This window comes from Dermacentor albipictus, chromosome 2 (assembly GCF_038994185.2).
Source record: "Dermacentor albipictus isolate Rhodes 1998 colony chromosome 2, USDA_Dalb.pri_finalv2, whole genome shotgun sequence".
Taxonomy (NCBI): Eukaryota; Metazoa; Arthropoda; class Arachnida; order Ixodida; family Ixodidae; genus Dermacentor; species Dermacentor albipictus.
The window spans coordinates 70,526,543-70,541,189 of record NC_091822.1 but is presented as its reverse complement, the minus strand read 5'-3'; the positions used below and the strand labels follow the sequence as shown (position 1 = coordinate 70,541,189).

The 14,647-nt window shown below is 47.5% G+C and overlaps 1 protein-coding gene across 1 annotated transcript; it reads left to right on the top strand.

Moving 5' to 3' along the window:
• The first annotated feature begins 6,249 nt into the window (after positions 1–6,249).
• LOC139055714 (uncharacterized) lies at positions 6,250–10,199 on the top strand. Its single transcript, XM_070533247.1, has 4 exons — positions 6,250–6,319; positions 6,622–6,861; positions 7,028–8,615; positions 9,992–10,199. Exons 1-4 carry the CDS (start codon positions 6,250–6,252, stop codon positions 10,197–10,199), a joined length of 2,106 nt encoding a protein of 701 aa, XP_070389348.1.
• The last annotated feature ends 4,448 nt before the right edge of the window (positions 10,200–14,647 follow it).

Below are 14,647 nucleotides of genomic sequence, written 5' to 3'. Positions count from 1 at the left end.
AAGGCTTTTATATTTCTTGTGTAACAGTGGCACGTACTCATTTTGGACAATTAGCTAATAATTCGCACATACTGAATGGCTAAATCATAAAATATAAAGCACCTGAAGGAAGCCATTGAATACAATGCGCTATTTTAATAAAAAAATTGGTGCCCTTTAGATATGCCTACAGGCCTACATTACAGGCTAATGTGTTATGTATGAAATAATGTTTTATTACACACAACGGTCATCCACTTCCTCGCACACCTTGTTGGTTAACATACAGTATATATAATCCTGTTAGCTGGTACTACCATTCAGAGCACATATAAGCTTGACATATGCATCCACGAATATATCAGGCAAGAAACCATAGACTCATGCCAAACTGCAGGAAGAGGCAAAGAAAGGTTTACTTCAAAATTTTCCGCTGATGAAATGTAGTCTGGTGTTTGTGCTAGTGCCCAGCTCCTTATAAAGCTCACCACTGACCTGGCTGCTACGTGGACCTCAGCGGCAGCACACAACAGGTTCAGGCCCTCCCATGCTACTGCACCTATAGAGTCACCGACCACTTCGGCCGGTACAGAGATGGCACTGCTGCTGGCGTCTTCAGCATCAAATTTGCTACTTCTGCCGCACAAGGCACTGCAGTAGCCAAAGCCGCAGATCTGTGCATCCATCTGCAAATGCACGGAAAGCTCAAATGTGACATCCTCTCTTTATGTAATTCGGCCAGTAATCATGTCTGCTGTAAAGTGTGATACCACACCAGAGGCCATATGTTATTTATGATGAAGGCATGCAAAATGCAGTATCGAAAGGAAGGCTTATGTGTTGAAGGTTGTCAGAGGAAAATGAGGTATATTTGTTATCCCTAGCAAAGGTGCTATCATAACAACAAATAAGGATGAGTGAATAACAGCAATTCAACAACATGAATAAATTTATACACCTCAGCATCGCAAGTAAAATGCAGCTGAAGTTGCGACTACAAAAGAATTCCCCCCCCCCCCCTCTTTCTGTTGCGGCTGCTTTTTGTCCCATGCAGCCCAGCATCCCCATTCGTTGCATGAATATATTTTGCGTTACTGCAAATATAAACCTTCAGTTGAAAGTCAGTGTTGTGTTGACTGGTCACTCTTCTTCATGCTATTTCTTTAGCTGTTTTTTTGTTTTTGTTTTTTGCATTATATATCAACTAGCCCAACACCAAACTCTCCTGAAGTGACAAAAGTAAGCGCCTTTAGAAGGGGCCATCCAATACGTAACATATATAATTATTTACCACTGCACGAGTAAAGCAGATACCTGCTGAACCTGGAAGTCTGTGCAGCAGGAACTGCTTCTTGTAAGACGGGTGGGAATATTGTTGGCAGGTAACCCGGAGAATTCTCGATGTTGCTTTTTTCCTTCATTGACAAAGTGCTTCAAACATACTCTCTAACTGTTATTTGGGCTCTAGTGTGAGAGGTCATCACCGCTGAAACATGACAGAGGGCAATCAGCTGACATTAAGTAACGCGAAGACTGAACAAATGTGTGCTAGCGTGCGAACACTTGACGTGTGGTGCAGTGCCCTCCAGCCTTGGTTCTGTTCTACGCGCAAGAAAGCATCGGCATGATTAAGTCCGGTTCCAGCACTCGCGTCTTGATTCCGGCGCAGAAACGAGCTGCATGTTGGCTTATCAATGCACAACAAAAGCACACTGCATACAAAGCTCCAGCATGGAGCGCTTACGAAGCTAGATTTGACACGTAACAATCACTGCGCCTTTGTTTTGGAGCGAGACGAGCTAAACGACTATTTAACCAATTTACAACAGCAGGAATCAGTTGACACGCCTTTACGCAGTTGTCACTTTATTTCGCGTTTACGCCTTAGTTCGTTTAATAGAAATTTGCAAGAGCGACACTTACCTGATGCGCCAATCCGTGGCGATCTACTTCAGCCACCGGGTTGCTTCCCACAATCTTGAAGGGAAGCGGTAAAATTTGATGCCGTCATCCCCTTCGCAGTTGTGGCAATCCTTAATGCAGCAGTATTTGCGCTTGTTGTTCTTCACACCTCTCACGGAGGAGCTGCCGAGAGGCCGCGGTAAATGCATGCAAAATTGCAAAACGAGGCTGTCAGGCATGCTTGAGCGCAGCACGGACAAAGGTGCTATGGCGGCGAAGGCCTACCCACGGGTGCTCACCGCCGCTGCTAGGTGGCGCGACATGTACAGCCAAACTGCCTTGCAGGGTGCCCATGGGGTGCCTGGCAGAGGGAAGATCTATGACAGGCTCACATGGTATTCCCCTTTGCCACTGAAGCATGCGAGAAAGCTGACATGAATTCTCTTACTGGAGATGCTAAATAAAGTACTGGCATCTGGAACAGTACCACAGGCCTGGAGATGCGTGCATGTTCAGCTCATCTCGAAGCGAGGTCTGACACGACACTGCTGGACAGCTATCGGCCTATGCCATGATTTCCACACTCTATAAGGCTGTTTCGCCATGTGATCAGGTTGAGGCTGCTAGGATGGGCTGAGGAGCAAGTTCTGGAGGAGCTTGACTGAGTGCTTCATTGCATGTTGACCTACCTAGAAGATGCATGTCCGATAAACTAGTCATGTAGCTCTGCGACAGACAACCCAATGTCTGCTGCAAGGTATATATGAGAGGACTGATTGAAGAACTCAGCCTGAAATTTCTGGAACAAGCAGAGAACATGCTGAAAGATGTGGAAGCTACTGAACTGTGTGTTGATGCTCTAAATGCCAAAAATTATGATGTGTGCTTTTCGACAGCACGACTCTGAAAACAGCTCAAAATCATGCATGAGACGTACTTCAATGCCAACTGCAGCGGTAGAGGAACGAGCAAAGGTGAGTAATGTATAGTCACCAAATTTTGTGGTTCTCATTTGCCCGTGGCTATGTACTTGGCTTCCTTTGCGACATATAACAGTTTTCTTTTTTGGTGTGTTTAAATAAGTATTTTCTACAATCCTCGCACTTTATTGTTTTTAGGTGGACATTGCTTGAGCTGCAAATACATCCAGAAGGCCCTTACAAGGACGTCCAACATTCAACAAGCGCCTGCCAGGCCATTGCCAAAAAGTTAAGATCAGTGGAAGGCAGAGCAAGCGCTTCGCTTCACGAATTGCCACAAGAAAGAAAGACATTGAAAAGATGCAAGGGTACAATCCAGAAGCAACAGAAATGTGCAAAGCAGTGCTTTGCAGCAGCGGCAGTGAAAAAGAAAAGTTTCCACTAATGCAAAATGTGAATACTCCAATGCATCATAATGAAAATGAGTTCCCGTCTTTATGACGACAGAATGGGCAATGGAATACTTGCATTACCTAGTACGTCTGCAGTGAAATGATACCTGGCCCTGTACTGCTCAGCATTTGGCTTCAGCAAGGAAGTGTTGGAGGAGCTGAAATGCAAGACACAAGTCATGGACTCATTCAAGAAGCACAGTGGGCTTCTTGCAGATGAGCTCAAGCTCTCAGAGCATCTGTCTGTAAAACAATCTGGCCAACTCGAACATTTTGTAGATTTAGGAGATTTCACCACTGAAGCATATAAAACCATGTACTCGGATCACAGCATCATGATTCTATATGTGCCATTGGTTGGCGAGTGGACGCAAGTGATTGGGACATTTGCAACAAAAGGCAACATGAAAAGAGATTTGCTGGCTATTAACATGCATTACCACAAACCTGTGGTGCCACAGTGGCCACAGCTAGACTTAATGTGCCGGATGTTTGGGAAGAACCAGCACGGGAGGGGAAACCCCACCTCATGTCGGCCCTTGCTGTCCAGCACTGGCCTCCCCAAAACATCATCTGTGAGTGAGCTACCTTGGGGAAAGCTGTTGTGTCTTTGTAATATTTATATTTTATAGCTGTGGCCTACCTAAATTATGTCGTACTGGAGCAACACAGTGGAAAACAAAAACCGCAGAGAAGGGGGAAAAAGGAAAAAAAAGGGGGAAAGAAAGAAAAAAACTGTTAAACGACAAAGGACAACTAGAAATGTTAGCGAACGCATGACGAATTTCTAAGGAACATCTACACTCTTTCCCTGAACCTACTGAGACAAATTAAGCTACAGCGGAAGATGCAGGCATTTAACCATGCCAGATCTGAACGAAATAGACCCAAAGTCTTGCCTAACTCCAAAGTTTCCCAACAAGTCGTGCTTCTCGCTCCGAAAACCAAACCATGAGCAGAAAATTTCTTGCATGGATCGAAGCAGCTCTGCAAAGGAGCATACTTTGCTACCTTCTCACGTGCCTTTTCTTTGCGCACCCCTACATTGGCATCCCATACGACAGCTAAGTCGACCACCAACACTTTGTCTACAGTCTCAATGACTATATCAGGCTTCAGCCTAGTGCCCTCCCGAGTCGTTAACCGAGGTTCTTCTTGAACCGTAATGCTCGGAGTCTTTTCCTGCACTAGGCGGGCAACCTGTTTTGCCACTAAGTTGTGTCACTCAGTACGTGCGAGGTGCACAGACTCACACTCCTGCAAAATGTGGAATGTAGTTTCCGGCTTTTCATGACAGCGATGCCATAGCCGTGACGTCGGATCCCTGCTTTGTTTGTTAGCGAGAGACCTGGTTGGATACAGATTAGTCCTAAGGCACAAAGCCTTAAGACGATCCCCTTCCTTCAACAACTTGGAATCGTGATTCAACCAAGTGTTAGCCACGACCTCGTCTTGGTGTGCCAGGCGGTCCTTATTGGTATATTTTAACCTTAGATCAGACCACCACTTTTGGAGTTTTCTATTTAATGCTGATTCAATCCCCTACGGAGAAGTTATTCCGGAAGGGATTTGGAAAAGTTCAGCAATTCTTTGAAAATTCTTATCTAAAATACCGTCAAAAAGATGATCCACGAATGTATCCCGTAGCCTAAGTAAATGCGCAAGGCTCTTGAATTGAACCGCCTGAGCCCCCCCACTCTTCGACGGTAGCCATACATGGATATTGGGAAAACCTGGAGGTAGATGAAGAACCTTTTTGATCCACTTACGAATGAGCCCGTCCAGCCTGCAGGACTCCGAAGAAACCTCACGAGTATTTAATGCACTATACAAAAATACTGAAATGACCAGTTGTGTTAGGCAATTTACCTTCTCAAATGGCTTTAGCGAGGCCTTCGTAAGATCAAGAAGTTTCATAGCTTTTTCAGAATGGACAGTTGGATATTTATTTATGAAGATATATAATATGCATGATATCTGCGTTTATCTAATGTGCATGATATCTAATGTGTATGAAGATTCTATATGTGCCATTGGTTGGCGAGTGGATGCAAGTGATTGGGACATTTGCAACAAAAGGCAACATGAAAAGAGATTTGCTGGCTCAAGTAATGATAGAAGCCACAACACTCACAGAAAAGAGTGGGCTTTTCATTTATTCTACTACATGTGATGGTGCTACATAAAACCACCGTGTGTGGAAAGTTAGCGCCCAGGGGACAGCAGGAGATGCAAAGTGCTAAGTGGAACACCCAGTTGATGACAGCCATCACACTCACTTAATTTTGGACTTTCCGCACCTTATCAAGTTCTTGAGGAACAGCCTGTTGAAGTGCCCTTTCAACATGCCAGATGGGCACGCAAGCTATTTTCTTCAGTAATTAGAGATGGTTATAGACATGGAATTAGACATGGTTATGAAACCAAATCCTTCAGATATCACATTTACCAAATTGCTTGTTTGAACAAAAGTGACTAATTCGCTTACGTATTTCCAAGTCTAGTAATATTTTTACTTTTGTTCAGGTAACAATGCACCACATCAGAGAAGCTTACAAGATCAATTCCAGCAGCCTTACATGAAAGGCAATGCAGGGAATAACAAATGCCATCAACAGCCAAATTCTTTCGAACAGTGAAGAGTTTCCTACATGTTCCAAATCTTCGGTAAGAGAGTTCTTCAAGGCCTTCACCTTTATAAGGCTGACATTCAGGCAAAGACTAGGCCTATAGATGGCAAACAGGAATTTTTGAGGTAACAATTTGGAGATTGTCATAATGCTGTTGAATAAGTGAATGTGGTGGTTGCACTGTTAGTATGTATGCCTATTTTTATGTACATAGATAAGTGTGTGTAATAGTGTATGTGCGTTTCTTAACCTAACTCGAATTTAGAGTGCAGCTGTTTTTACAGCTGCACTCTAAATTCGAGTTTCGTCAGTTTTCGAGGTCGTCAGTTTCAGCCAAAAGGTGAAGCACAGATAGCAATAGCATCAATGCAGCAGGTGAAGGCGCTGTGCACGGAGGACTTCACCTTGAGCGAGCTTCGCATCGTGCTCAACGCTCGTAGGTGACGTTCTGCACCAGGCGCGGATGGAATCACCTACCAGATGCTGCGAAACATCGACGACGAGCAGCTGCCATCGCTGTTGGAGGTGTACAACCGCATCTGGCGCACCGGCGTCGTCCCTTCCGAGTGGAAAGAAGCAACCGTGGTACCTCTCCTTAAGAGTGGCAAACCACGAAGCAGTGTGAGCTCCTACCGCCCGGTTTCACTCACGTCTGTTGCCACTAAGACACTCGAAGCCATGGCACTTCTTCGTCTGGAGTGGATTGCGGCAGCACTCGACGCATTTGCTCCCGAGCAGAGTGGCTTCCGCCGCTGCGCGCAACGGCTGACGCCCTGGCCAAGGTTGTCGCTACTCTAGAGCAGGCGGCGGGCCGTCGCGAGGCTGGCTACCTCGTCCTGCTTGATGTACAGGGCGCCTTCGATGGGTTGCCGCATTCTACGGTCGTCAGTGCGCTGCACGAGCTCGGCATCCCCGACCGCCTACTCGACTACGTACGAGCGTTCTTGTCTGATGGCACGCTTTGGGTGCGGGTTGGAGGTGTGCTCAGCCGGCCGTCCAGTGTGTTTTCTGGTGTTCCGCCCTTTTTTGTTTAATCTTGCCTTCGCGCGACTTCCGGACTACATCCCAAAAGCGATGCCGCACGAAGTACGGGTGGCCATCTACGCTGACGACATCGCCCTCTTTGCGACTGGCCCTACTTAAGTCGGCTATCAGGTGCGTGCATCTGTCCACACTGCAATTGACGCGGTGGACCAGTACATGGGAAGCATCGGCCTCCAGCTGTCGGTGACCAAAACAGAGGCACTACTGGTACACCCGCGAGGAGCGCGAGCACGTTCCGAAGTGCCACCGCTGACTCTGCGCCATTGCCCTCTCCCGTGGCGCAAGAGCGTCCATTACCTCGGCCTGCAGATCGACTGCCGCGTCAACTTCAATGCGGCCGTCTCCCACATCTGCAAGCAATCAAGGAAAGTCGCCAGCGCCGCGCGCTTTCTTCTCGCGTGTGGACACGGATGCATGCCGCAATTCGCACTGCGCGTGTGCGACTCTGTGGCCAAATCAAGGGCACTCTACGCCCTCCCCACCACCAACGCTCGAGCGCCGAATTGGAATGCTGTTGACATGGTGAACCGTACTGCGGTGCGAGAACTATACGGCCTCCCTCGCTCCTCTCAAGTAGGGGCGACACTCGCGGAAGTGGGCAACTGGCCGCCATCGCTTCGTGCACAAAAGCAGGCGCTCCACCACATTGAACACCTGCAGCGCTCACCACAGGGCCAGCGGCTAATCTGCAGACTCCACTCCCTGCCGAACTCGGGAATGGGCAAGCGTGCCACCGAGTTCTCAAAGCTCATCGGATCGTCGCCACAGTTCGTCTCCCTGCCATACTACTCCAGTCTGCTCGACGTGAACATCGCGGTGCCTGGCGTCGCATCAAAGCGCCGAACTGCGGTGTGCGCCATGAGACAGGAGACCACCTCCTTACTGCACGAGCGACTGGCAGGACGACTACTCATCTACACCGATGGCTCAGTGACGCCGGACGGGTCCGGTGCTGCAGCTTGCACGGCACCGGACATCTCGGAAACGCGCCAGTGCCGACTGCGCTTTGCCGCGTCGTCGACAGTGGCCGAAATCGCCGCCATCTATCTTGCTGCCGACCTCCTTTTGGAACATCCGAACATTGTGTCAGCGGCCATTTTCATTGATTCTCGTGAGGCGCTTTGCATGCTGGCCAGGGACTATGCCAGAGTGCCCCTTGTTCTTCGAGTTGGCTGCAAACTGCAACACATCGTGAATCAAGGCTGCGACCTGGTGCTTCAATGGATACCCGCACACATTGGATTACAAGGCAACAAGGAGGCTGACTCCCTTGCCAAGGCGGCGCACGGTGAGCGCTTTCCCCTCACCCACTTGGTGATGAGCTTCGACGCAGCCAAGACAGCGGTTCTGTGCAGCCTCACTGCGCAACACCCTGATCGGCGCGTCACGATGGGAATGCCCCCGCGCCTGCTCCCGCGTGCGGGCCTCTCTCGGGCTGACTGCGCCTTCCTTCTCCGCCTGCGCATCGGCTGCTACAAAACAGCGGCGCACACACGCAGGCTCACGGGAACCGGCAGCCCCGTGTGTGGTAGCTGTGACGGCATGGAGACACTGGAGCATCTTCTACGTCACTGCCCGGCCTTCGGGACTGAGAGGGAGGCTCTGTACGCCTCCTACCACCGATGTGGCTTGCCATCCACCACCCTGCAGTGCCTACTCTTCCCCAATGCTCCCAGTTCCATCACCAAGTGTGCATTTTTGGCATTGAAGGAATTCTGTGAAGCAACACACCTCAGAGCGCGGCTGTAGGCCCCGCAAACGCTTAACTACATTGTCGTTTTTCTTTTTGGCTATTCCGGTCTCTCTCCGCCTTTTTACTTCCAGTCACTACCTCCATCATTTTCTCCCCATACCCCTTCCCCGTGCAGTGCTGTTGAGGTGTCCTCCTGTGAGAGACAGTTACGGCACTGCACTTCTCTTCCATTTCTCTTTAAAAATCACTTCACACACACACGATGACAACAAATTTTCACTTGGAGTTTCCCTATAATTGCTATTGCAATAATATAAGTAAAGCATAAAGTAAGACATAGATCTTACTTTATGCTGTTTTGAAGAGCTGTTTGTTTTGAAGAGCTGTTTTGAAGAGCTATGCTGTTTGAAGAGCTGAAGAGCTGAAGAACTGTTTTGAAGAGCTTAAACTTGTAATGAGTCACATGATTTTTTTTTAGAGGAGGATCAACTGCCTCATCTGTATCATGACATCTCGGTTCCCAGGAAAATCAATGTGACCCAACTCTTCCTCAATCGAAGCTCTCTCGGGTTTTGTTGGAGTACCAGGTGGCTTAGGAGAAGCATGCAGGTGGAGCTGGTGGTTTCTTGAGTGGATCAACAGTGACTGGTCTGCGTCTGCAACTGACCAACAAAGAAAAAAGCTAAAGGAAGCAGCTTATGTCGACGTAGAAAAAGCCCTGTCCTCATAGTTCCTTGATATGTGAACAAAAAGCATGCCATTGTGTGGGGCCAATCTCAAGCAAAAGGCCCTTAACCTCCCCAGCATCCTTGGGTGCAACGATATCAAGGCCAGCAGTGGTTGGCTGCAATGATTCAAGGAACGGCACGGTATTGTAGGCAAGGTGGTCAGTGGCAAGTCAGCACAGGTGAACGCATTTGGAGCAGGACTGGCTGCGTGATTGTGTTCCCGACATATTGGCACATTAAAGTGTCCCCAACATGAGCAATGCCAATGAGACTACATTTTTATACCAGCTGTTGCCAAGGGAGATGTTGGCTTCCAAAAATGCAAAGTGCCCCAGTGGCAAACACAGTAAGTGGCATCTGACTGTTTTGTTGTGCATGAACATGGACGGCAGTGATAAATGTGGGCCATTAGTGATTGGAACAAGTGAGAATCCACACAGTTTCAGCAGGAAGAGCATGCAAATAAACCGCTCGTCAAACAAAAAGGCATGGATGACACAGAATTGGTTCAGCCACAGGCTGAAGGACCTGGATGCTGAGATGCACAAGGCGGAACGAAATAGCTGCTTCTTTTTAAACAATCACTCAGCTCACCATGTTCGGGACTGTGTGCTCTCCAATGTTGAGCTGAAGTATTTCCCAGCTGCACCTCCCTGATGCAACCACTCGACCAGGAAATAATAAGCAGTGTCAAGTGTGCGTACCACAAGCGTGCCATCGAAAGGCTTCTGCTGAACATTGAGCTCCAGAGAGAAACAGATATGAATGTGTTCATGGCCTTGGAGATGCTTTCGCGGTCATGGCAGTCGACAAACAGGGAGATTGTGGACAACTGTGAAAACAAGGCATGATTCAATGAGAACATTTATTTGAATGAAGTGGGGTGAGAAGCAAATGACGGCGATGAAAGCTTAGCATCCATCATGGATATCGTTGGCTTGCGGCAGATGCTCTGCGATCACGGTGCTGCTTCCAGCAACGTAATGCTCGAGGACTTTGTCTTCAACGATGGACGCGCTGTGACAACTGAAGAGCTGGACAATGGCGCAAAAATCCAGAGCATCACAGAAACAGGCATGGAGCACGGTGTTGTGCCACAGTACGAGCACCACGTGGCGACCACGAGGCGATGGGAGCTGCCTTACTACCTGCACCACGTGGCTATTACGAGGCGACGAAAGCACCTACATCTCTGCGACGAATCAAGAATTCGACACGGGAAGCGACTTCAAGAAGCGCCAAGCCATCTTCGTGGCGCCCAGTCATCACCGCAACAAATCAAGAATTCAATGCGGGCGAGGTCATCACCCTGCCCCGCCCGGTTCCTGCCAATGAGGGGTCGCTGAAGGGATTTAAGGGCGAACCGGCCCGTTGTGAAGAGAGAGAGAGTCACTTGCAGCCGCCCAGTCGGTCCGATGCGCTCCTACTGCTACCTGAACGCTATCATCCACTATCTGTAAATATTGTATAAAGCTTTTCATTTCTTCTTCGTCTACGGAACGGTTCCGTCTTTCGTCCTCCACCCCGAAGTCACAATAACGGCGACTTGGATGAAGAATTCCAGATGGCAAGCAGCACAGCTACACTGAAACAAATCATGGATGTCCTGAATCTCCTCTGCACACTCGCACACAGGTGCACACCCACATGAAGAGGCCTTGGTAGCTCTGTCAACTTACGAGCGCCTTATAACTTCTAACACTCATGAAAAGCAAGCGGCAAGTTAAGCTGATGGAGTTCTCCACTTCCACCTGAATTGGATGAAATTGCTCTTTAAGGTCAAATAAATATTCCAGCATTCATGAATTCATTATTCTCCCGGTTAGTATGTTGCCCACAAAGTTCCATATGCCAGGAATGTTCTCATCTTTATTTGAACTACTGAAATATACGAATCTCAACTCGTGATTTAACAATGTTTTCGCCTGCAAGTAGGACTTCGTTATAACAAGGCTCGACTGTTAAGGAGAGCTGCCAAGTCAGAACTTTGAAGCAGTTCAATGAGCTGATGCTAGCAAACTGCTGAGGTTCTGAGTCAAGAGCATATGCAGTGCTGAATGAAGACCAGTGCTTTTCTACTCCAGGAGAAATAGGAGGGCAAGCACAGACCTACAAGGAGAGCATTAGGTGCAGGGCTGTACCTGGAAGCAACTCTCATGCAACTAAAGAGCAGTAGTTGGACCTTTGGCTTCATCAACTGAAAGTGCCAATTCGCTGCCAGGCTTCAGAGGACATTGGTACAAATGTTACATGTATGGACGCATAGTCAAACAATGCCAAGAAAGACAGCCCAACCATGAGTGGAGTGAAGAACAATTGCAGTAACAACAGAACAGTCATAGCTAAGCGTAGCTGTGACCTTTGTTGCTCAGGATGCAGTACTAGTGGTAGAACCAGCGCCATAGTGCATTGCTGTGTACAGCAGAGAAAAATGTAATGCTGAGAACTGTGGACAAAAAGTTTGACCCAATAGTAGATTCATGGGCTGACCTCACAGTGAAAGCTGCCGTGCTCGAAATATGAAACCACAGGGTCAACCATAAAGCTCAGTAGGGCATTTGGAGAGCATACGGTTGCAGAGTTGGCGTATGTACTATAGACTTTTTTCATCAAGCAGCTAGCTCTAGAGGAATGAGATGGTGTTCTCAGTGGCATGCTACTTGTTGCCTCAGAGAGTGCACACAAATACGAAACCACTACTGCTTCTGCCCTGATACTGTAAAATCAACTGTTGGAAATGTAACTTGTTCGCTAATGCACTATGCTCCATTCATGCTGCAAAATGTGGAACAGTAGAGGAAAGGTATCTGAAGTGGTTGGCTGCAAAAAATAGTGGCTGTGATGTTAAGGAATGGAATGAATCTGTGTGACCAGTTCACGAATCACTGGTACATAAGATCTACCTGTGTTGGCAGCTACCCTTTATGATGCACAGCTTTCCTTGAGGATAAAAAAATTAGCTCTTTTGCCAGCATTGTATTGCTAACCCTCAAAGAAAGAACTTCAGCCACAGAACATCAGCAAGAATGTGTACTGCTTGTTACACATCGACAAAGGGACTAGCTCCAGCTTCTGGCAGAGCTAGTTTCTCGCACTTTATCTATGCACAACCATCCTAACTAACACGCAAACTTATGCCCACTATATCGCCCATGTATCAAGAATAAGTGAATGGGCTCACTCTCGAATCAATGCGCCAAAGCAGGGGTGACAGCAACAACACCAACTACACACGAACGTTAGAAGCTTAACGTTTCATGACAGTCCACCAGAGTAAGCGAGTGACTAGTGCTAATACGTCTTTGCTGCAAGCTATCACAAAGTACAGATCATCTATGTTTTAAGCCGCGTGCACAGCAAGAACAAATCTATCGCAAGTGTGCACACCCACGAGCGATAATATTAGACCGAAGATAAACAATTACATAGTGACCACACCGAGGAACTTTACGGAGTAAGAAACATGACAAGCCACTCCATCAAATTGATTGCCAAATAAAGAACGAGAAACAAAACACACTAATCCTGATTCACATAGATGCACTGCTCGCGCCATTTGGACAAGGTGTAATGAGCTCCAAAGGTGCTTACATGTCCTCTGAAGCTGCAGCCAAAGCTTTGTGCCAGTCCCCAGTCACCGTTTACATTATCTGCTGAAAAAGAGGTTTGCCCAGTTGCACCGGCGTCATGCAATCCACTCTAAACATGGATGCAGCTGAGGCAAGCAATGGATGTACCACTATGTGATGAAACATGGCGGTGCCCACGGGATCACCGTGAAAAGGGTTTATATTGCCAAGTTTCAATGATGGGCCGTGTAAGGGGGTGTACTTGCTTTGTATACTTTCACAACATCGTCAGTTGCCCACGTGCTATGTGTATGGGGCAGGGGTTCACTCCATACTTGTCCCGATTTCCCTTTTGTTTCTGAGTGGTCACAAAGCACAGGTGGTGTCAAGTGAGTCACAGTGCGCCCCATGGGAGTGCAATACAAATATAAGAATGGATGTGGAGAACACAGTCTTGTAAACATAGAGTCCAGGTTGTGCCAACAATCATTTGTCCTTGTAGACAAGCCCATAGTGGGAGTGGTGTACACAGTGTCATAACACTGTCTCCGAAATCCTCTGCTGGCTAGAGGTGTCGCCAAAGTTGGAAATGGCCTGCCAATAAATTGTGCATGCCTAGCACTTTTCACTGAAGCCGTCACTGATTACCTGACGATTGGAAAAAATAAAGCTATTTTCTTTCTCTTTACAACCACATTTCCTTTTCCCATTTAGTGCTGTAGAATGTACATTAAAAGGAGTCTGGGCTGTAATCCTAATTGCAGATTGATCATAGAGTGAACTAGGGTGGTTGCTTGGGCTAGTTGGTAATTCATGATCAAAAATAACGTACAGCGCAAAGGACAAAGACAGTGATAGACGACATACACAGCGCTGGCGCTGTGTATGTCGTCTATTGCAGTCCTTGTCCTTTGCGCTGTACGTTATTTTTTGATCATAGAGGCTCCGTATAGCAGTCTAAGCTCTATCAGTCATTTAGACAGCCAAAGAATGAGACACTGCTTCCTCTATTGTTGAAGTTGCAATTGATTTGCTTTACCTGTCAGGTGTCTATATAGAAACATTTACCTACAAACATTTGTTGTCTATCTGGTCTACACTGCTTCCTGATTGCATTTGACCATCGCAGCCGATCATCACCCGAGAAACTTCACATTCCGATGAAGAACAGACCAATGAAGGAAGGAGATGACATACAAGTTTACTCGCACAGCCGGCAGGTTTGGCAAGCCTCCCACAACTAGCAACTAGAGGGCCTTCAGCGAATCAGGCGTAAGGCATCAGATAGCCACCACCCTGTAAAGCAAAGGTTAAAAATCGTCTGGACCAGGACATCAGGTGGCGTGTTGTTCATAGACTCTAGACGCCTTTCCTAGGGAAAGAAACGGACCCCTCATCTGGCCGGATTTGACAGTGGAGATAGCACCATTTGGATGGAGGCTACCTTTGCCTTCAGTGACTGACCAAGAGCAGGGCATCACTGCTGTTGTGTTTGCATCTTGGAGCTGGGGTCAAGTTCCAAGAACGAGAGGGGAAAGACTGTGCATGTGTGTGTGTGTGTGTGAGAGGAAGAGGCCTCTTTACAGACCAGACAGAGCTAACATTGCATCCTAGGCTGTGATGTTTTCCTTTGTTCTACTGTACTGCACATCCAGTATATAAGTTTTCTTTCGTTTTTCCCTTTAAACCAAGTTCTGTGTTATCAATCTTTTTCACATGGTGCTGAAAAC